Genomic DNA, 24,149 nt, shown 5'->3' with positions numbered 1-24,149 from the left:
TTCACCTCATCACAGTCAGAAATAATAGCAAGTCAAATGTCATTCAAACATTAAAAAAAATTCATTACATAACAACTAAGTAGCATAACAAGCAAATTACCCCTTGCCGATAAAACCATGTTGTTAATTTTATTCATAATTTTTGTCACAAAAATAATGAAAACATTCAATAAAAGTCGATACATTTAAATTGTAACTACACCACCCGGACACCAGAGAAAAGGGGGCACTGATGCGACTTGAACGCAAGCTCTGAGAAGGTATTCAGTACAGGGGGTAACATCATGCCCTATCACAGATTAAAGTGCCTGTGACACAAAAAAGCATGTTTATTTCATATTACATGTGGTATTTTATGCTCCTGAATGAAATGGACCACTAAGATGTGTGTGGAAGCGATCCGTATATTTTTTTCAATTTTTTGAATCCTGCGCCATGAAAATGAGTGACTTCTGGCCGGAGTCTCGGATTTAGGAAGAAGGCGGATGTGATGTCAGTGGATCAGATCATCTTCTCTATACAAACATACTATTGTATGCAGAAGGACTGCGGATTCATCTGATTTTGAGGATTAATCAGTTTATTTTTCGCATCACGCCAGCCCAATGTGCTGCAGGCTTTTGTTGCTACACCAGGGAGAGTGGTGTAAGGCTTTTTGGATTTCCAAAAGATCCTGTTCATCGCGAAGAATGGGCAAAACAAGTCCGACAAGCTCGAGACCATTAGACGGATGACAAAGTGAGTAAGTAAGTGTTTCATGTTATGTCGAATACTGGGATCATGGCAAACGTTTTAATAAGGAGGTGCACGCGTGACAATGCTCCCTGTCCACCGAGAAGGCCACTCGGCCGACGACTGGCGGCTTGTCGCACACCATGGTCACTGGCTGATAAATGCATGGCCGCCTATAGAGCACTATCCTCGGCTTGAGCCTGGGGAGCCCCCCACTTTAGTCTCCGGTTCTCAATTGTGTCGAGACTTCCATCCCCCCGGCCCTCTTCACGTGCCCGCCTAGAGAGCGCTATACTCGGCTTGGGCAGCCACGCGCTCAGACATCGCCCGGTTTGTCCACTGAGAATGCGCCATTTTCTGCGTTCATTCCCTCTGCGTCCCCGGTGACAAGCACTGCTTGCCTGCCGGCACCGCGGCAGAGGAACGACGAGCCGAAAATAGCTTGCCGCCGGGGGCTGGCTGATCGGTGAAGATGATAGCCGCCATGTGCGACATGAGTCGAGGTAGTTTTGTGTGATTTTTCGTTTTCAAAACGCGAGGAAGAGACTTGGAAGAGCTGCTCGGTTAGGCTCAGCATGTTGCCTAACTGTCACACCTCCTGTTTTGTTTACGCTCTTTACTTTGTCTCGGGCAGGGAAATGACAAAAGCCGGACTAACTCCGGTGGCATAAAATACCATTCAGGTTTAAGAAGTCCGCAGTTTTGACCATTATGCAGTAATTTAGCCATGTCATACTGAATAAATGCACTTTTAAAATTTATATTCCATTTAGCACAAGACTGTCATTTGTCAATTGGGGAAAATATTTTTTTTTAATCCTGTAAAAATATTGAAGCGATAAAAACAATGAAGACATTTTGCTGCTCTCTGTCGCATTTTCCTTGTTCTGAATCTTCCTCCTCCATTGGGCTCAATCCTAAATCAGATGAAATCGCTACTCTGCCGACATCATCACCCAGATGGCGGCGCCAAAGCGCTATAATGACAGGACTAGCTAAACAGCAGATTGACTCATTTCTCGTCATCTGCGCTTTGCCAAATTGTTGTATGTAGTCCAATCGTTTGAAAATATTATTTTAATTCACATAATAATGCTATTTAAGTTTTTTTGTGTCACAGGCACTTTAAAGCCTGATAACGTGGACAGACTTATTTTTCTGGCCTGCAACCTTTAAAGCAATTGCTGTCTTGTTTATTCGTAACATTTTGAAAACATTTTCTTTCTTCTAGATATTTTGCAGTGGTGGAATATAACAAAGTAAAAATACTTTGTCACTGTACTTGAGTACTTGCGTACAAATATGAAGTGGTAATTTTGACTTCACTACATTTTATAGCATGCGTCTGTACTTTTACCTCCACTACTTTTTAAATTGTCGCCAGCATTACACATTACTTTTGTTTACCTTACTGGAAATTTATAGTGTTCATGCCTCCAGTGCAATCAATGAGACCCCGTGCAACTATACTGTAATTGAGCACTAAAGGCAGCAACACAAGTACAAGCAAGATTAGGGAGGTGAACAAGATATTGACCAATAAAAACCAACAGTGAGAGCAGGGCACCTTCAGATGGGTGTCACCTGATAGTTGCTTGCAATCGACCATTAGGCTAAGTTTTGGAGGTTTTTAAGTTGTTAAGCTTCTGTTTACAGTGAAGTCAACTTCATGGCTTGTTTTTTTTCTGCAGCCAGTCCTACTAGCAAGTAATTAAACAACGAACAGTAACTGAAAAAAATTAGTATCACAGAACATGAACTGTACATTTTACAATACATACTTTGCTTTGCAGCCAATTGGGTCAAAGCTTCATGGTAGTTAATTTGCTGTATGGCGCTATCAAGTGGTCTTGAAACCAAAGAGATCAACAATGTTGAGAATGCTATGGCAACTTGTTTTAGAGTGCTTGTGACTACATAAACAAAATGCAACAAGTGCTAGAAGAATAATTTGTTATTCATTTTATATACAAATGATAATATTCCCGAAGTGTTTGGCTTTAAACGTTTTATTTTTTTGTAGGGGAACGCATTTCACTTGCTAAGACAATATTTTAATATTTTCTCCATGCGTAGATGTATTTTTTCATCAAAACGGTTAAATTCATTATATGGTGGCATACTGCATCTTAATGCTATTGTGTTATTATTTTTCCCATACCGCACACCACTACAATATAGTATGAATTTCAGTAAACCTAATACATACTGGGAGAAAGAAAGTCCTCAGTTTGAAACTGGTCATCATTTTGTAATGCGTTTTCACCAACTTCCTTCTCAAAGGACGTGCAATAAGCAAGATCTGTTACCCACTGGCCTTCTTCATTCTGGTACACCACACTATGAGACGCAATGGCACCTTAAAACAAAAGTATTACTATTAAGATACACCGTATTCAGTGGAAATGCGTATTTAGTAATAAAAATTGTAAAAGGTGCCCAATTAGGACACGCACCTTCTACCTCACTGTATACTCTTTGTAAAAATAACATGCTTTTCATTTTATTCACCAACCTTGTTGAAACTCCAAATCCAGGTTGTTTGGACAGTTGTTCCATTCATCTTCAGGCTCCTGCTGGAAGCTCTGACAGAAATATTTTGGTTCCAGGGAGGTAGAAAGATTATCACCATCATCCTCACTGGTAACATCTGAGGCCTCAACAGTGGAAGTGTTACCACATGGCCCTGCTCTTAAATTCGCCGAAGGCAGCACCTGTATGAAGTTTTTTTTTTTTTTTTTTTTTTAGTCCAATCAATCGGTCATACAAACTTTTAGAATACATGTCTTGTACAATGCAATCTAACTACTTTCAAGTGTTATCAAGAGAGAAACCATGTCCAAACTTTTGAAGTTGTAAAGTAGTTCAGAATAAGAGCTTCACTGTTGTTTTCAGATTCAGTTTTCAGGAGAATGCACATTCCCATATTCAAAACTGGGAAAACAGATTTTACTGAAACTATCAGATATTTATGACTCGCGTCTAACTTTACTTACATTTTCTGAGTAAGTATAAGGTTGTACCACAGCAAATTAAACTGCTAGTAACTAATTCAGACATTAATAACCAGAAATTCCTGAAAAGTACCAAGTCTAAATCAAGGCTGTATCACATTATGAACTTTTTACCTTGGGGTCATGGTAGTTGTCCTGGGTATCTTGAAGTTGGGAAAAATTAGACTTTCCTTGCAGGGATCCCCCGAATCCAGTTTCATTTTTCACAAGAACAGGGACCGATTGCTCGGTTGTCATGCCAGACTCGGCGTTTCCCATGACATCCTGGCGGTCACATTATTAATGTTAGCCCAAGCTATTCTTTTTAGGGGAAAAGCAATTGCCACAGGCTTTGCTGTTCAATTGTACAATAATTTCTCTTGAAAGAGAGGAAAAAATGATTGTCATGCAATGCCCCCTGAGCTACCAAGACACTATCATTAAGTTACAGGTTCCCATGTGGCACATTAAAACTCTTCAGCCTATAAAGGCACTGAGATTCCCATTCTCTGTGGCTAAGCAGCTGAGCAGGGCATTCTTAAAATAAATAATAAAGTCACAGGCTATATTTCTTTAGATAACTACAACCCTTATCAAAAAGTATGGAATCATCAGTCTCGGACAAGCACTCACTCAAGACATTTTATCATGTAAAACAAACTCAAATAAAGAGCTTGAAAAAATAATGAATTAGTTCAAAAATGCAACTCTTTAGCATTCAGAAACACTAAAAGAAATGAATAAAAAACATTGTGGTGGTGAGTAAATGTTACTTTTATAGAGCAAGAGCAGGGAAATATTTAAGGAATCATCTGAGGAAAAACATGGAATCACGAGAAACAAAGAAATACCAATCAAAACACATCTCTAGTATTTAGTAGCACCTCTGGCTTTTATGACAGCTTGCAGTCTCCGAGGCATGGACTTGATGAGTATTCTTCATCAATTTGGTGCCAACTCTCTTTGATTGCCGTTACCAGATCATCAATGCAGGTCGGAGCCTTGCTGTGGACCATTTTTTTCCTATTTCCACCACAGGTTTTCAATAGGGTTGAGATCTGGGCTATTTGTAGGCCATGGCACTGACTGGATGAGTATTTCTCCAAGGAATCCTTTAAGTTTTAGCTCTGTGGCATGATGCATTGTCATCTTGGAAAATGACAAACATATTTTCAATTGAAGGGATAAGAAAGCTGTCTAAAATTTCAATGTAAACTTGTGCATTTTATTGAAGATTTAACCAGAGCCATCTCCCCAGTGTCTTTGCCCGACATGCAGCCCCATATCATGAAGGACTGAGGAAATGTTCATGTTTTCTTCAGGCAGTCATCTTTGTAAATCTCACTGGAACAGCACCAAACCAAAGTTTCATCACCTTGTCAACAGTCAAGAATCTGCATTGAACAAGGTGTCAAGAGTCAAGAATCTGCATTGGACAAGGTGATGATGCTGGAGCTGCAACTGCATTCATAGAGCGTTGGCACCAAATTGATGAAGAACACTGTCACACATCAATTCCATGCCTCAGAGACTGCAAGATGTCATAAAAGCCAGAGGTGGTGCTACTAAATAGTTGAGATGTGTTTTGATTGTTATTTCGTTGTTTGTTTCTTATGATTCCATATTTTTTTCCTCAGAATGGAGTGATTCCATATATATTTCCCTGCACTTGCTCTACAAAGGTAACATTTACTGACCACAGCAATGTTTTTTATTAATTTCTTTTAGTGTCTTTGAATGCTAAAGAGTTGCACTTTTGAACTAATTTATTATTTTTTGTGAAGACTCTTATCCAAGTTTGTTCTACATGATAAAATGTCTGAGTGAGTGCTAGTCCAAGACTGGTGATTCCATAATTTTTGCTAGGGGTTGTAGGTACAAAACGCATACCAGAAACTAGCTGTAAAAGAACCTGATAAGGGTGTTTAGTACATATGTGAAATAAATACAGTACATTGGATGACAAATTAGGTTTATGAATACTAAAATTACACCTTAGCCATACTAGTTCTACTTTTAATTTGAATAATACAGGATTTGCATCTATTTTTGTAATGAGGCAGAGGATTTAAACACCGTCCAAACGACTGGGTCCAACCATTGCATCTCATCATTCAATTTGAAGGCACACAAAAGCCTTTTTTTCAGGCAAGTGCATAGGACGGCAGGGCCAACATGGCTGCGCACATGATTCACACATGAGTTCTTGGCAGGACATTAAATGTACGTGATGTCGTTCCAGTTTTTAAATTATCAAGGTGGCTTAAACCTAATGTGTAAAGCTTGCATGCAGCTATCCAGCTCCGTTAATAGGTGGGAGACAAATAAGCCAACTCTCAAAATATGTTCACCATTTTCTTAATTTGGATGTAAAAACCAAACAACAAATTAAAGCTAAAAGTCTGCAGTTAAAGCACATCTTGTTCAATTCCTTTAAAATACTGTGTATAGTAGTGGTTGTGGAAACAAAATGGTAATTGTGTACATGCACTATACATGTATGAATTGATGCAGTAGCAGAGTTCTTGCAGGTATGATTATCATAAAGTAAATAATAAATTTAATAAACACTACTGGATTTAAGGTCAGAGAAATCTCAGTCTATGTGCATTGTATATGTGTTTGGGTTTTTTTTTTTGGGGGGGGGGGGGGGGGGGTCGAAAACCTGTGAAATTATACGCTCAAGTTTAACCTCACTATTCAAGACATAATTACAGTTAATTGTTTTTATGAGACAACACTGAACCGAAATACAAGAGCAGGGGCGGACTGGCACCAGAGTCAGTATAGACCGGCCCATTTAATGGACGGTGTTGAAAGCCATTCACCCAGTAACACAGAGAGCTCCACAACTAATATTCACTAACCTTGGCCAGCGCTTATTCAGAACTATGGATTTACAGTTTCACAAAAATGAGAACTGTAACCTGATCAAAGTATACATGTAGGACTTTTTATTACTTTTTCTAAATATTGGTAGAGTAAAAATTAGGGCTGTCAAAATTGTCGCGTTAACGAGGGGTAATTAATTTTTTAAATTAATCAAGTTAAAATGTTTGACGCAATTAACGCACATGTCCCGCTCAGACAGTATTCTGCCTTTTGGTAAGTTTTACAGCAAGGCTTTTTGTGCTGCAGCACAACAGCGAACTCCTGTGGTCCCTTTGCGACATGGTTTATTGGTTTCTTTCCAGTTCATTGTACCTGCACGACGTCTAGGGCTGATAATGTTGTGCTTATATGATCCTTGGACAAGATTTGTCCGTAAGTATGGTTGTTTTAAAGAATGTACATATTATGTTAGTAAACGAAATGTTCTATTTTTTGTATGAGACTCTTTTTGTTTGTGTTTAGTGAACCTGTATAGCGTGCTAAGCTAACGTTGTTGCTAATGCAATGCTCGTGTACTTTTTTTTTGTAGTTTTATGACTGTCTAAAGAGGACAATGGCTTTTTTATTAATAAATCAGATGAAAAAGGAAGAAGTCTGATTATTAAGGCGTCGTTCACTAGCTGTCTAGCTTTGGAAAAAGTAGACGCTTCGGAGTGAGGACAGCATAGACAGATTTAAATGACAGTAGAGTGAAATGCCCACTACAGTCCTTATGTACCGTATGTTGAATGTACAGTGGGGAGAACAAGTATTTGATACACTGCCAATGGATTTTCGCATTGGCAGTGTATCAAATACTTGTTCTCCCCACTGTATATATCCATCTTGTGTCTTATCTTTCCATTCGAACAATTTATTTTACAGAATATATATAATTTACAGAAAAATATGGCATATTTTATAGATGGTTTGAATTGCGATTAATTAATTTTTAAGCTGTAATTAACTCGATTAAAAATTTTAATCGTTTGACAGCTCTAGTAAAAATGCATAGTCAGAGGTCCACTATTAATATTCACCTACCTTAGCCAGTACTTATTCAGATTTGTGGATTTACAGTGAAACAAAAATGAGAACTGTAACGTACCATCTACTAAAACGACCCGTTGCTCAGGGGAAATGCATAATATTGTACTGGCATGACAGTGCACGTAACGCGCATGTAGATGGAGTGGTTTTGAGGAGACTTTTTCATTTTCAATAATGACAATGGTGGCGACACATATTTTACAGTGTTGAGAGTGTTTTTAAGAGCAACAATAACGCGACCACACGGATGTCAACTGCCTTGCCACTCGCTGCATTCACTGTATTGTTTGGATTACGCGGCTGCGCCAATTTTAGGGTTGGCTCACGGGCCCACCGAGGAATCCCGGCATACCCGTATGCCAGTTCGCCTTTGTACAGGAGTACAAAACCGAGATACAAACTAACCCATAGATTTTGTGAACTATTCATAACTAATTTTCAGCACTTACAAGTGCTTCTTGTCTGTCCATGCTCCAGTTAACAGGAGAGTGTATTTGACTTTCCGCTGATGATGAGGTTTTAGAAGTGCTAGCTTCACCGTTTCCAACAGGACCCACACGGTCACCCATCTGTTGTCGAAGGAAGGGAAAAAAAATAATAAATTTGCTTGGCTATATATATTTAGGGTTATATATTTTGAACTGAATCATCAATACATCACGGGCAGTAAATAACTAACCACAAAACATCCCAATGAGTATGTATGACCAGAAATGTTGAGCAGGATACGTCCACAAAGATAATACGGCTGTTTTCCTGCCCGTTTTGTATAAATGTACAAATAAGGACTTCCAATGACATGGTAGGACTGTTATAAATTCCTTAGTGTTGCTACAGTTATTCACTCATTTTGTTGCGTTCCTTTATTCAACATCAGGCACATTAGTACTAACAAATAATGCACCGATGCCACTTACAGACACCAATTTTGACTAGGCAAGTGCCGGTTACCAGTGTCAAGGTGTACCGTGTGGTATGAAAACGTCACATTTCAAAACCAGTAAAATTTTCCATCATAAGGTCCCCACGGTATTCGCCATTTTTTAGGTCCCGAAAATGCAGGTAGAAATCTCTCGCTTGCAGCTGTACGGCTCACCTCTCCCCCTCCAGTTAGTAACATTTTCATACAGGCTGGGTTGCTTTTTTTCCCCCTCTTTGGCAACTGTGTGTGTACATATTATAAACATGATACAACTCATAAACACGTGCTTTTTATGGAAAATAATTATTTTTGTTCTGATGATAATGATGTTGAGTATGGCTGCAGGTACCGATTATTTAAGTAATCGATTAATCTATTGATTTGTTTGAATAATTGAGTAATCAGATTACAAACATTTTATGCCTTGCAGAAAAAAAAATTAGGAGATGTAAAAATAAAGTTTACGCTTGCAATAATATTCATTTTGGCTTGCTTCGATTGCACTTACAAAAGAGCATTAAACGCGAATACAAAATACAATTTACGAGCATTTCTTCAAACTCAGCAGAATTGCATGTTCACTTTACAAGAGTAGTAAATGAATTTAAAACTAAATGGAAATACGTGATCTTAGCCTAAAAAGGTATAAAAAATTAATAAATTAAGATCAGAATACAACCAAAGAACAATTGGCTAATTTTCATTGCAAAAGTCCACTAGCGCAAATGCTAAAAAAAAAAAATGCTTTTTTTTTTTTTTTTTTTTTTTTTAAAAACAATGCTTTTAACAAATCATTCAAACACATTCCCATAAAAATGCTATGAATACCTCTAAATTACAAACGCATTAACAATCATATTAGCGCAAAGAAAAACTTACAACCTTAAGTTGGTCTTTACAGGGAGCAGCTGGATCCAGCCATGTTAGACTGGTTATCTCATTCACTGTTGCCACGAGAGGGCAGTGAATCCTCCCAAATCAATAAAACTAAATGCAAACACTTTGAAAACAAACCATTACAACACCACCCTAATTTAACAAATACTCGAAGCAGCAAAACTTGATTCAAAGGATTTTAGTTTTCATAGAAACACAGCAGGCTATGGCTAATGGTTCTTGTTCTCAAGTGGCATACAAAAGGGATTATAAACTTACCTCTGCATGTGATGTAAAGTTCATTCTTTGTCCTGTGAAATTCCTGCTACCACTGTCTCCATTTTCACCAACTGTACTGTTACCCACATTCCTCAGCCCACGTAACACATTAAAGGAGGTTGTTGAAAAGGGGATTGTTGAAACTCCCCCATAATTTCCACTTTCTTCACTTCCACTGCTCCCATCACCAACACCTCCATCCCCTGCTTTGGACCAAAAGCAAACATATAGGATTACTGAAGCAATGAAGCCATCCCGGAATCTCAGCTTCAGTGTCAGTGGTTCCATTAATAGAGATATAATAGTATAGATATTACCAGTTCGATATTGTCATGTATAAATAACAAGGTCCCCCCAGAATTGATAAATCTAAATTCAAGACTTTTAAGACCTTTTTTAATGCCATTTCAACTGAAAATTAATACTTTTCTTGCACCCATTATTTAGATCATATTGCATTATATTAAATAAATAAAGCACTAAACATCAAATTTAACCTCAATTACTAAGTGTGTTTGACAAAAGAATGCACATAAAGTGGGGAGAACAAGTATTTGATACACTGCCGATTTTGCTGGTTTTCCCACTTGCAAGCCATGTAGAGGTCTGTAATTTGTATCGAAAGTTCTTTTCAACTGTGAGGGACGGAATCTAATACAAAAATCCAGAAAATCACATTGTATAATTTTTAAATAATAAATTTGTATTTAACTGCATGAAATAAGTATTTGATACATTACCAACTAGTAAATATTTTGGTTCTCAGTTCTTTTTTAAGAACCCCTCCTGTTCCTCCACTCATTACCGGAAGTAACTGCACCTGTCTGAACTTGTTACTGTATAAAAGACACCTGTTCACATGCTCAAACAAACAAACTCCAACCTCTCCACAATGGCCAAGACCAAAGAGCTGTGTAAGGACATCAGGGATAAAATAATAGACATGCACAAGGCTGGGATGGGCTATAGGAAAATAAGCAAGCAGCTTGGTGAGAAGGTAACAACTGTTGGAGCGATTATTAGAAAATTGAAGAAGTTCAAGTTGACGGTCAATCTGCCTTGTTCTGGGGCTCCATGCAAGATCTCACCTCGTGGGGCATCACTGATCATGAGTAAGGTGAAGGATCAGCCCAGAACTACACTGCAGGACCTGGTCAATGACCTGAAGAGAGCTGGAACCACAGTCTCGAAGAAAACCATCGGAAACACATTACGCCGTGATGGATTAAAATCCTACAGCGCACGCAAGGTCCCGCTGCTGAGCCAGTACATGTCCAGACACGTCTGAAGTTTGCCACTGACCATCTGGATGATCCAGAGGAGCAATGGGAGAAGGTCATGAGGTCGGATGAGATCAAAATTGAACTTTTTGGTCTAAACTCGGCTCGTCGTGTTTGGAGGAAAAAGAAGGATGAGTACAACCCCAAGAACACCATCCCAACCGTGAAACATGGAGGAGGAAACATTTTTTGGGGCTGCTTCTCTGCCAAGGGTACAGGACAACTGCACCGTATTGAGGGGAGGATGGATGGGGCTATGTATCGCCATATCTTGGCCGACAACCTCCTTCCTTCAGTGAGAGCCCTGAAGATGGGTTGTGGCTGGGTCTTCCAGCATGACAACGACCCAAAGCACACAGCCAAGGCAACTAAAGAGTGGCTCCGTAAGAAGCATCTTAAGATCCTGGAGTGGCCTAGCCAGTCACCAGATCTGAACCCGACAGAAAATCTATGGAGGGAGCTGAAAGTCCGTGTTGCCCAGCAGCAGCCCTGAAACCTGAAGGCTCTGGAGAAGATCTGCATGGAGGAGTGGGCCAAAATCCCTGCTGCAGTGTGTGCAAACCTTGTCAAGGACTACAGGAAACGTATGGTATCTGTAATAGCAAACAAAGGTTTCTGTACCAAATATTAAGTTCGATTTTTGTGATGTATCAAATACTTATTTCATGCAATTAAATGCAAATTTATTATTTAAAAATCATACAACATGAGTTGGGTTTTTTTGTATTAGATTCCGTCCCTCACAGTTGAAGAGAAGTTATGATACAAATTACAGACCTCTACATGCTTTGCAAGTGGGAAAACCAGCAAAATCGGCAGTGTATCAAATACTTGTTCTCCCCACTGTATATTGAAGATACAATTAAAACACATTTAAAGTAACATTATAAAGTCTGTCAGAATTTTTTTAAACACACACACACACAATAATTATGGACAAAAAGAGGAGGAGGACAGGACTCAGATCAGCCATCTTCTATAACAGGCTAGCCGCTAGTGCACCTGCCAAGACCCCAGTGAACATGGCTAACTCTTGAGTTAAAACGGCGAAATTCACATTCGTTCGAAAGGCAAACAGAAATGTTTAAGCAGGTCCACTGCCTTCGCATGACCCATAAACTGCAACCTAAAGTATCTGGATGTAACTTGAGCCCCTATCACATACTCCAAAACAACGGGAATATCGCGGGACTTAACCGTGTAGCAGTTGTGTGTGAAAACAATTTCCTGTGTCGACTGACATGGGAAGCAGTGTGCGTGAAAGGAGGCGTTAAATTCCCGGGTCACAGCAGATGGCTGATGACTTAAATATCATAGCGGCGGCCGATGTAACTTCCTCCCTCTTCGTAGTAAGAGGAAAAGCGGTAAACAAACATCGCAGTTATAAACATAACAACCTGGAAACAGCTAAATTAAACTGAAAACATGACCAAAATTAAAATGTCAATTATTACATCGGGCCGGGCCAGGGTTCTTTCTCGCTAACTTTTTGAAATAACTATATATTAACGATGTATGAATGATAAACTAAGGAATACTTGTTATAAAAGAAATAATTTGGATAAAAAAAAGAAGGCGCTGTATGGTCATTGCAGAGCCAGAGCGTGCCTATACGCCCTTTTTAATCTTCCCCTCTGCGAGTCCGCAAAACCCCATCTGTTTATTTATATTTAACAAACTTTTCAAGCGTTATTTCGTTGTGTAAATAAATTTATAATGATCATAAAAATATGTAGTCTATTTAAACATTAAGAAAATGCGCGGGTTTTTTTTTCTGCCAACTGAGAATTCGTTACAAAAGACAGGCTTTTATGCAGACATCGTCACAAACGTTATCACACAAAACGCTGGTCGGGCTTCAATACCTGGGGACCAGTTCGGGTCGGGCTGGATTTTTTAGGCCCAATTTTACCTCTATCTTAAAGTCTTGATGAGCTTAAATTGGCTGCAGTTACGAAGTCGGGAATGCTCCCTCCGGAAAAAAACACGATTTGACCAACATTATGCTTACCAAACTTTTCCAGCGTTATTTCTAGAGCTGGGAATCTTTGGGCACCTAACGATTCGATGACGATTACGATTCAGAGGCTCCGATTCGATCATAAAACGATTATTGATGCACCCCCCTCCTTTTTTTTTATTTATTTATTTTATTTATTTATTAATTTTTTTTATGTTTTGTACATTAGTTCCAAAATTGTTCAAAAATACTCTCAGGCTAAACCAAACTACTATTTCAGTATCAAGTTAACATATAGTAGTAAACAAATATACAAAAATAACAGTAAATAAAAAAACTCCAGTCCCCATTCTGCATCAGCAGCTTTAAACTACATTCAATTAATTTAATGTTGTGAATCAACCGTTAAAGTTGTTAAAATTGCTCCCGTTATTCCATAATTTCCCTTTTTTCTACTTCGACATGTGAAAGTTTTAAAACTATTTTAAAGATAGATTCAAGTCAATATTTTACCGATTTAGGAGTATTTTAGATAAAAAGGTAATTAAGTTTGTTTGGAAGGTTCGCTCAACAGCCTTGCAGGGAAGTGTACTGCTTTAAGATGGCGGCCGCTTACTAACGCCCGCATCTAGCTTTTTGTAGGTGTGCTGCTAATGCTACCGAATCTGTATTGCATCTAGTCCTATATAAATGATATCTACCGTAACATTATGTGGATGTACTTTGTAGCAGCTTTTCGGCAGCAGTCAGGTATGTTGTTGTGTTTTTTTAATCTCGTGGCGTGAGTTGAGCTAGAGCCGTGAGTTGAGCATTGGCATTACCCGAGGGGCCGGGTAACGAGAAGCATGATGTTTAGCTACTCTCGCTCCGTTCCTCATTGACGGCGCGGCGCGCTGAGTGTGTTGTACTTCCGCTTTACTTGGCATATTTCAATAATCGGAATTTGGATGTTTGTGAATGGTTCTCGAATCTTCCACGGCCGAATCGCGAATAATCTAAAAATCGGAAATTTTGCACACCTCTAGTTATTTCATTGTGTAAATGCATTTACAATGATCATAAAAATATGTAGACTATTTAAACATTAAGAAAGTGTGCGTTTTTTTTCTGCCAACTGAAAATTCGTTAGAAAAGACAGTTACGACATCGGGAACGCTCCCTCTGGAACAAAACGCAATATGACCAACATTGTGACAGCTGATGCCCACCAAAAATGACGCAATATCCGAAACAGATCACCAATGGACTCAATTGAAGTATATGAATGGTGGTCTGTTTTGGTGTTCAAAATCCACAATACTTCTGCCCGCAGGGTTTTCGTTCCACTGACAAACGGACGCATTCCCGATGCAGAGGTGGGTGGATTCTCCGTTTTGCCGGTTGTGGTGGTTTGGCACGAACGAGTTGCATTTCGTTTTGTAGTGCAGTGCATTGTAAGAATTGCGTCATCTTCGTTATGGATTTTTTTAAAAAAAACTGTCACGGATATAATTTAAGTTGCACTGAGATGTTCTTGAAAATTAAGACCACGGTGAAAAAAAATCCAGACTTACAACAGCTAATTTAATACTTTTAATACCTTTAATAATGGAAAACTAAATTCAATGCTTTTTTTTTAGTGATGCACGATAATGCATTTTTCAACCGATACCGATAACCGATAATTTCCTCCTCATTCCAACCGATAACCGATAATGTCAAGCCGATAATTCTATTAAAAGATTTATGTAAAATTTTAAAGTATACACAAAAGAAAATATTACTGTGCAAAAATATAATTTATTGCTCTTTTTTTCAACATAAAGTATGAACAAGTCGTCAATTCAAACATCTGAATAATGACAGATTGTCTGACATTGTGTAATGGTAAACCTTTGGCAACAATTACAGAGTAAATACCTAAGTTACACAAAAATGCGTTTAAAAGTAAGCCATTCCTAACATATATAACATTAATCCGCTGCAAAACACACCTCCTTAAAACTAGTCAGTTTTAAGTGTAAATCTATTGGCAATAAGTGAAATTATCTGCGATCGCTTCAAGTGTATTTCTCTCAGATTTCTTGGAAGAAAAATAGCTAGCTGAAAATAATCTTAACAGCCTTGTTTTAAGCAATACATTATTATACTTAATCCTAAAAAAAAAAAAAAAAAAACTTGAAGAAGGAAAGATTTTGAATAATATTTGTGGCTACAGAATATTGATTTAAGAATTTGATTATCTACTGTGACTGTAATTGAGCAGACAAATAAGTTAAATAATTTGAAAAGTGATTGCTAATGTTATATGCTTTGTTGCACACTGTGAAAATGATTACCTCAAAAGAGCGAGATGTCATGTACCCATTCTGCAGCGCTTTGTTTACATTTGCGGCTTTCACGACATTTGCGTTACAGCAGCTAAACTGCTACACGGCAGTACTATTTGGACGGAGTTGGAGCTCACATCCGCGTGCTTGTTGTTTTGTGCCTGAGTTTTATTAAGCCGAAAATAAAGGCAGCGTTACAAAGTCATCTGACCGCTCATCATTTCACATTCTGAATGCATTATTGACTGGCTGACTTCGTTTTCTCCATGTTTAAATGATCTTATAACCACTGTGCCGTCATGATAAGCTTGCTTACCGGACATCACTTTTTCATGAAGATTGGTGGTCGTATAAACTGCATTATTTCTTTTATCCAGGGCTTTGGTTCTCGGGTCATTAAGGTAAAAAAAAAAAAACACGTGTCTCGTCTCGGCGGCGGCGGCAGCTACATTCGTACCGGATAATCCGCCCGCCCTGGCCGGTTCGCCGCGGCGTATTCGGGTCCCGGCTCTGCTCGCACGCCGTGGGGGAACGCCGGAGGTCCAGAGGCCGGGGAACCGGGCTCGGCCCGCCCCGCCTATGGCGAGGCGGCGGCGGCCTGCCAGACTGGCCAGAGCGGCGGGCTCCGTCGGAAGACGGCTGCTTGCCGACTATCGGTCTCCAGTAGTGCCGGTGTTTAGCCTTAGATGCAAATTTACCACCCGCCTTGGGCTGCATTCCCAAACAGCCCGACTCTGTATCGTCACAAGCCCTGTAGTTTAACTTAGGTTTTACAATAGCTTTAGCATTCCTGCTAGCAGCAGCCTCGTATTTGTTCCAAAATTCTTTATGATGCATTTTTAAATGGTTGCTGGGTTAGTGGTTTTGAATGAGGACGCGTTCTTTCTGCCTCGTGGAACTTATACGGTACATGTTTCGCAGATGGCGAGAGCGTCGTTTTTTTAGTAACAGCCGCCATAATATTCAACTACTTCTTGTCTTGTAACTCCGTCTCCTCAACCCCTCCTCCCTCAGGGGCTTCAGAGAGGGGAGGGGTTGAGGAGGTGGTGTGCTGAATTCTTTGGTTGCGCACATTTGGAGGCAAAATCAAGTATATAATTATCGGATTGCATTATCGGTTGAATTTTTTTATTATCTGGATTATCTGTGTGACGTCATAATTGCCATTATCGGCCGATAATTATCGGTGACCGATATTATCTTTACTTTTTTTAATACTTTTAATTAGAGATGTCCCGATCCGATATTTGGATCGGATCGGACGCCGATATGGGCAAAAAAATGCGCATCAGTATCGGATCGGAACACAGGAAAAATTCCGATCCAGACGTCCGATCCAGTTTTTTTTTTTTTTTTTTAAAGTCCGGTCCGGGTTTTCCAGCGCACCAATTTACATAATCCATTCCAGTTTTTGCTTTGGTTTCCCTAAAATTTTACATTACATTTACATTTTACAGCACACCTTCAACACACTACATTTACATTACCGTCTCCCAATTTACCGAGAGACTTTATCGGTAATGTCAGCTGTGTGGGATCATTTCACCTTAAAGGACAACAAAGACGAAGAGGCAGAGAGCAACATATGCCACAATAAAGTCAAGCATAGTGGTAAAGCTGTAACAAGTTTTAATACAACCAACCTAATCAAGCATTTAGCGAAATACCACCACAAACAATATGAGGAGTATGTTAAGAAAACCGAAGACAAAAAGAAAGGTCCTACGCAACGAACACTGGCAGAAACTTTGGCTATGCGTGACAAACTGGCACTTGACAGTCCCAAAGCCCAGGGAATAACAAGTGTCATTGCCGAAGAATTCATTCTGGATGACGAGCCATTATCTCACGTGAGTAAAGACGCACCATCCAACACGCGATTCGGCCGTGGAAGATTCGAGAACGATTCACAAACATCCAAATTCCGATTATTGAAATATGTCAAGTAAAGCGGAACTAATACACAGCGCGGTCTTCAGGATGTGAAATATGTCAAGTAAAGCGGAACTAATACACAGCGCGGTCTTCAGGATGCAATGCGGTCAGTTTCTCATTGCGTCCCGAAAGTAAACATAACTTGTCTTAGACCCGGGTAATGCCAATGCTCAACTCACAGCTTTAGCTCAACTCATGCTGCTGGATAAAAAACACAAGAATACCTGACTGATGCTGACAGCCGCTACAAACTACGTCAACGTCGTTTTACTGGAGATAATAAATATCATATGTATATAGAACCAGATGCTACACGACAGACTCGACTGCGTTAGCAACATTGAAGTATTGAAAACCGGATGTGTTAGTAAACCGCCGCCATCTTAAACCAGAAGACTTCCCTAGTAGGCTGTTGTGAACCTTCCAAGCGAACCTAATTAACTTTTTATCTAAAATACTCCTAAATCGGCAAAATCTTGACTTGAATCTATCTTCAAAACAGTTTTAAAACTTTCACATGTCAAAAGTAGACAGAAGGGAAATTATGGAATAACGGGAGCAATTTTAACAACTTTAACAGTTGATTCGCAAAATTAAATGAATTGAATGTAGCTTAAAGTTGCTGATACAGAATGGGGACTTGAGTATTTTATTTACTGTCGTTTATTTAAACCTGAGAGGCTTTTTATACAATTTTTGGAACTAATGCACGAAACATTAAAACCATCTAATAGCTTGGGGGATTTGTGGGATTTTCCACTGAGGTTGTTGGTGTGTTTTGCTTTTTTAAGACAGTTTACAATATTATTTGCACGTTTTACTGACTGAGTATGCCATTTCTGTTTGTTATTTATAATGTTTTGTGTTTGTCACTGAATAAACAGGTCAGTTTCTTGTTAGCAACCGTTGTGTGTTATTCAAACTCACCTAATTCAGCTGGCTAGTTGTTATCAAGAGTACTAAAACCTTTTTCAACATGAGTCTGACAACTAAGTAAGGAGGCTAAATAACTTAACACATGCTCAGATAGGTCAGTATCGGTATCGGATCGGAAGTGCAAAACAATATCGGTATCGGATCGGAAGTGCAAAAACCTGGATTGGGACATCCCTACTTTTAATAACCCGCGGGTACCATGAATAACACAGTACGATATTTAGATGGTATATTAATCCAATAACACACTATTGTTGTAGGAAATGTTTCCTCACTACGATGTAGAACTGGGACAACCAAGTCTTCTGCTTAGGTAATATGCTTATTGGATTGAATTGTGACACGACCTAACACTGCTAAGATATGTGCTAACTACACATGATTAGAAAATGCGACACATTATGAACATATGACGGAAACTATGGCTAATTTTCATCTCATTCTCGTTAAACAAAAACTGGCGTTCATCTCATTATATTTTAGTCTCCCACGACACGTTTTTAGCTTGTCATCGTCACGAAAAATTTGTTCGTTGACGAAATATTTTTGCTATCGTCATAATCGACGAAAACAACACTGTTCCCTACTAAAAGTATTCATCTGAAGACATAATTGATGCAGTCGTGATGTTCTTGCTTTTTAAAATTGTGTGTATAACGCATGTTCATACGTTGCGTGTTTTCAGTTATATATGGTGTCATCATACAGCCTAACTACTGCATTGTTTCAAAATTCACATCACAACCAAAAATACACCGGTAATATCGGCAATGTCTTACTCACCTGTGACAGCATGGTTTACAACTTGTCCCTCAGCTGACCGTCTGTGTTCAATTTCAGACAGGGATGGACCAACAAGGCTAGTCAATGGCTCATCATCAGAACTTCCTCCCTCTAAACCTGGCCTGAAACTGGGCCGATTACTTTCACCAACCTATAAAAACATACATATATAAATAGACAATCACAAATAATCCTTGTTGTAGAAGAGACCTTCTGGACATGACCCCAAACATCAAATTTGAGACAAATATGTTTTTGAGAATGTATTTACACATTTATTTGCTTGGGACCGAGCCGAAATAATCTTAATTATTGTCCTAAGGGCTGGTTTTTATCCTGTGGATTCCACAATCTTCAACATAACAATCAGTATTTGTGAGGTTGATCAAGATTTCTTGGATTGTTAAATACTTCCATTCAATTTCTTACCAACTGTCTGGAGATGCTTGGTAGCAGCCTTGTCCTAGTAGAATTGCTTGTCTGTCTAGCAGACTCAAACTCGTCCTCAGTGTCTTCGTCACTGGCAGGACATGAGTCCATACCTGTTGCTGCCAGACGCACAACAGGCATTTGGAATTTGTCCTGGAGAAAAAAATGGAAAGGGGAAATAACTCACAAAAAAGTGCCTATTTTAAAAAGTCAAATGTACATTCATACTCACCTGATTGCAGTCATCAATGATCCTGTGTCTATATTGTTCTATGGAAATTGAATTGGATCGGTCATCAGACGACCGAGGCAGCACCTACCAAAGACAACAATTAATAAATTATGGGATCTGTTGAGAAATGAATAAATGTTTGAATCTTACGGTGGCAGGGAGTTCTTGGCCATCCACTGTGCCCCTATGCATGGCAGAAGGCACCAGGTTTTTTAAGTAAAGCTCCAATTCATCGTCGGGCAAGTTGTTTAAATCAATGTCATCATCTGGAGATTAGATAAAAATCAAACATTTACCGGAGGGAAAAAAAAACAAAACAAAAAAAACAGGTCTCCTTTTCAAAGATTATCAGATCATGACAGTGGACTACAATTCACATTATAACAATTACAGCTGTCCCGACTGGTCAACGCATTCGACGTCATCGATCACTTAAATGCAGCGACGAGCACACCATCCCGTTGATGGTTAATAAAGGGTTAAAAAAAATATACAGTGGGGCAAATAAATATTTAGTCAGCCACTAATTGTGCAAGTTCTCCCACTTGAAAATATTAGAGAGCCCTGTAATTGTCAACATGGGTAAACCTCAACCATGAGAGACAGAGGGTGGGAAAGAAAAAAAAAAAATCACATTGTTTGATTTTTAAAGAATTTATTTGCAAATCATGGTGCAAAATAAGTATTTGGTCAATACCAAAAGTTCATCTCAATACTTTGTTATGTACTCTTTGTTGGCAATAACGGAGGCCAAACTTTTTCTCTAACTCTTCACAAACTTTTCACACACTGTTGCTGGTTTGGCCCATTCCTCCATGCATATCTCCTCTAGACCAGCGATGTTTTGGGGCTGTCGTTGGGCAACACGGACTTTCAACTCCCTCCACAGATTTTCTAGGGGGTTGAGATCTGGAGACTGACTAGTGACTACGCTACTCCAGGACCTTGAAATGCTTCTTGCGAAGCCACTCCTTTGTTGCCCTGGCTGTGTGTTTGGGATCATGGTCATGCTGAAAGACCCAGCCACGTCTCATCTTCAATGCCCTTGCTGATGGAAGGAGAGTTTCACTCAAAATCTCTCAATACATGGCTCCATTCATTCTTTCCTTTACACAGATCAGTTTTCCTGGTCCCTTTGCAGAAAAACAGCCCCAAACCATGATGTTTCCACCCCCATGCTTCACAGTGGGTATGGTGTTCTTCGGATGCAATTCAGTATTCTTTCTCCTTCAAACACGAGAACCTGTGTTTCTACAAAAAAGTTGTATTTTGGTTTCATCTGACCATAACGCATTCTCCCAGTCCTATTCTGGATCATCCAAATGCTCCCGAGCGAACCGCAGACGGGCCCGGACGTGTACTGGTTTCAGCAGGGGGACATGTCCGGCAGTGCAGGATTTGAGTCCCTGGCGGCACATTGTGTTCCTGATAGTAGCCTTTGTTACTGTGGTCCCAGTTCTCTGTAGGTCATTCACTATGTCCCCCAGTGTGATTTTGGGATTTTTGCTCACCATTCTTGTTATCATTTTGACACCACGGGGTGAGATCTTGCATGGAGCCCCAGATCGAGGGAGATTATCAGTGGTCTTGTATGTCTTCCATTTTCTAATAATTGCTCCCACAGTTGATTTCTTTACACCAAGCATTTTACCTATCGCAGATTCAGTCTTCCTAGCCTGGTGCAGGTCTACAATTTTGTCCCTGGTGTCCTTCGACAGCTCTTTGGTCTTGGCCATAGTGGAGTTTGGAGTGTGACTGACTGAGATTGTGGACAGGTGTCTTTAATACCGATATTGAGTTAAAACAGTTGCCATTAACACAGGTAACGAGTGGAGCCTCGTTCGACCTCGTTAGAGGAAGTTAGACCTCATTGACAGCCAGAAAGCTTGCTTGTTTGTAGGTGACTAAATACTTATTTTCCACTCTAATTTGGAAAATAAATTCTTTAAAAATCAAACAATGTGATTTTCTGTTTTTTTTCCACATTCTGTCTCTCATGGTTCAGGTTTACCCATGTTGACAATTACAGGCCTCTCTAATATGTTCAAGTAAGAGAACTTGCACAATTGGTGGTTGACTAAATACTTATTTGCCCCACTGAATATGCGTAGAAAGTTGAGAATGGCAGACACTCTGGATTCAAGCAGGAAAAGCGGCACAAAGCCAAAAAAGCGCACCAGAGTGACCAAAGCACGGACTATTTCAACGAAACAAAAGAGGGTCCACTGTACACCAAGCATGCATACCACAGCAGCACATCGGCCGTGAATGAACACCTGAAGCACTGTCACCCAGGTATAATTTTGGACGACGACCGGAGACAACAAGCTGGCGGATCATAAGTCCATATAACAACATTTTTTATTGAAGTTGCTTTTATGTGGGTCGTACGACAGAGTATTGGGGGCTACAAATAAGGAAATCATTATTTTGCTTCATCTACATTTTATACCAATGCTTCTTTGAGGCCCCCAGAGCAGGTACATGTATGTAAAGTGCGTAGCGGCTCACAGCTACATTACACCTATGTAATAATGTGCCTTTTTTTCCTCAAAGCAATATTACGACTTTTTTTTTTTTTTTTTTTTTTGGGCCCTAATACTCCGTTGTAGCCTCGTATCAACGTCCATCATAAGTTTTTTTCACGTACTTACTCGAGTGATACGAGACATTTATTTATCTACTCTGCTGGTGCTCACTCTAATCTTGAGAACAATATAATCATACCACAAAAAGAGAAAGTAAGAATTGTTTTGAATCCTGTTGGAAAAGTGAAGTCACAGTGTTCTGAATCTGTTTACATTCAATTATTTCGCACTAGTTAATGCCCTCAGCATTTGACCTCATTGTTTGTGATTTATTATTGTTATTTATGTGTTTATTTGTACTTTAATAAAGAATTTAAGTGTTCCCAATTTTTTTTGAATTAATAATCGTCTACAAAAATGTAATTGCAAGATTAGTTTAAAAAAAAAAAAAAAAATCAAATCATTTGGGACCGCCCCAATAACAATACATAATGGAAAAACAACAACAACAACAACAAAAAACAATTCATAAATACTAAGTACAATTGCATTCAGCAAATTATTTTCTAGGCCTGTACACACGTTGGTTCTCAAAGCCTAATTATTGATTGTTGTTGGATCAGATTAATTAATTGCGGACTTATTATTGCCTTTAAGTTAGGAGTTAGCCAGTAGAGGACATGTGTGCTTTTTGTGTCACAGCCTTCAGCCAGTAGTAGCACATTAGTGCTCGTTTCAATTAGTGGTTTTCATTAACAATGATGACAACAGAAATATATCATGAACGACCCTTTTTTGTTAAAATGCTGTAACGATAATGAGCTCAATACGTGTCTCGGATGACAATCACAAGATGAGACGGCATGAAAAAGCTACATTTCTGCCAGAAGCTCACAATGCATGATATTTTTAGCTTAATGTGTAGACCACATATCAGAAGTCAGTGTTTGATCATGTGACACCTGCACCTATTCAAACAGTCGCACACACCCTCGTCCGTAGCCTCCAAACTTGTAGCCGGTCACTTCCCAGGTCGAAGGGAAAGCATCGCGCGAGCTTTGAGAAAACGTGAGAGCTCTATACAGCTCTTTAATCCCCTTCCCTCTAAAATGACGGCTAAGCAGGATTCATACCTGTATCATCACTGTTCATGCGGTTCACAGACATGAGTTTTTCATTTTCCAAAAAACTGGAATTGCTGCCACTGAAATGGTCACTGTCCACTGCATCAATTAGAAAATTATTTTTCTCTGTAGTGGCATATGAAAGCGAGACCTGAAGGATAAATTAGGTAAAATTAGTTGGAGAGTGAAGACTATTAAGCCTGGCTTCTTCAGTCAACAACCAATGAACGTGCAATTACCTTAGTTGTGGCCATTATTATTGGCAATAGTGGGTTTAAATAAAATAGTTTATAATATAGTTGGCCCCACGGTCTTAGACTTGAATTTAGATGGGGAAACAAACCATTGCAAAAATATATATCACCGTAATTTTCGACTGACTACAGGCCGCCACCCACCAAATTTGACACTACGATGTTTGTTCATAGATAAGCCGCACAAGACTGTCAAGATCAAAGGAACCACCATGAAGCTTTGTACCAATTAGCTGCAAAGCTTCATTGCTTCAACAAGCTTCATTTGGCCGCTACTTTTTCATTCATTTTGAATCCTGCGGCTTATAGTCCAGAACGGCTTATTTGTTGATTTTTTGGAGGTTAATGGGTAACACTTTATTCGACAGCGGCGTCATAAGACTGTCAAAAGACAGTCATAATTATGACATGACACTATCATGGGCATTAGTGAATGCTTATGACAGATGTCGTTAAGTGCCATCCGGCAAATTATGTTAGTAACTCCATTTATGTCCAGCTCGGATCTTTTACATCCATTGAAAAGTGAGATAATTTGCCGGATAACACTAAATTACATCTGTTATAAGCATTCATTAATGCTCATGACAGTGTCATGTCATGATTAAGATTGTCTAATGACAGTCTTATGGCGCCACTGTCAAATAAAGTGTTAC

The 24,149-nt window shown here is 39.2% G+C and overlaps 1 protein-coding gene across 8 annotated transcripts in view; it reads right to left on the bottom strand.

The window, feature by feature from the left end:
* cep192 (centrosomal protein 192) overlaps positions 1 to 24,149 on the bottom strand; it is a 95,862-nt gene that overhangs the window by 62,797 nt on the left and 8,916 nt on the right. For 4 of the 8 annotated variants that reach the window (XM_057833785.1, XM_057833786.1, XM_057833782.1 and 1 more), the window contains exons 6-15: positions 23,249 to 23,390; positions 19,738 to 19,853; positions 19,588 to 19,671; positions 19,356 to 19,508; positions 18,927 to 19,077; positions 9,724 to 9,929; positions 8,096 to 8,215; positions 3,861 to 4,010; positions 3,248 to 3,446; positions 2,942 to 3,091 (exon numbers count right to left, since the gene is read on the bottom strand). In XM_057833785.1, the coding sequence (XP_057689768.1) occupies positions 2,942 to 3,091; positions 3,248 to 3,446; positions 3,861 to 4,010; positions 8,096 to 8,215; positions 9,724 to 9,929; positions 18,927 to 19,077; positions 19,356 to 19,508; positions 19,588 to 19,671; positions 19,738 to 19,853; positions 23,249 to 23,390 (1,471 nt within the window). The remainder of the gene's footprint in view (positions 1 to 2,941; positions 3,092 to 3,247; positions 3,447 to 3,860; positions 4,011 to 8,095; positions 8,216 to 9,723; positions 9,930 to 18,926; positions 19,078 to 19,355; positions 19,509 to 19,587; positions 19,672 to 19,737; positions 19,854 to 23,248; positions 23,391 to 24,149) is intronic. The other 4 variants (XM_057833787.1, XM_057833784.1, XM_057833789.1 and 1 more) reach the window with 3 other exon arrangements.

This window comes from Corythoichthys intestinalis, chromosome 4 (genome assembly GCF_030265065.1).
Source record: "Corythoichthys intestinalis isolate RoL2023-P3 chromosome 4, ASM3026506v1, whole genome shotgun sequence".
Classification (NCBI taxonomy): Eukaryota; Metazoa; Chordata; class Actinopteri; order Syngnathiformes; family Syngnathidae; genus Corythoichthys; species Corythoichthys intestinalis.
This window is presented reverse-complemented; position numbering and strand designations above follow the sequence as displayed.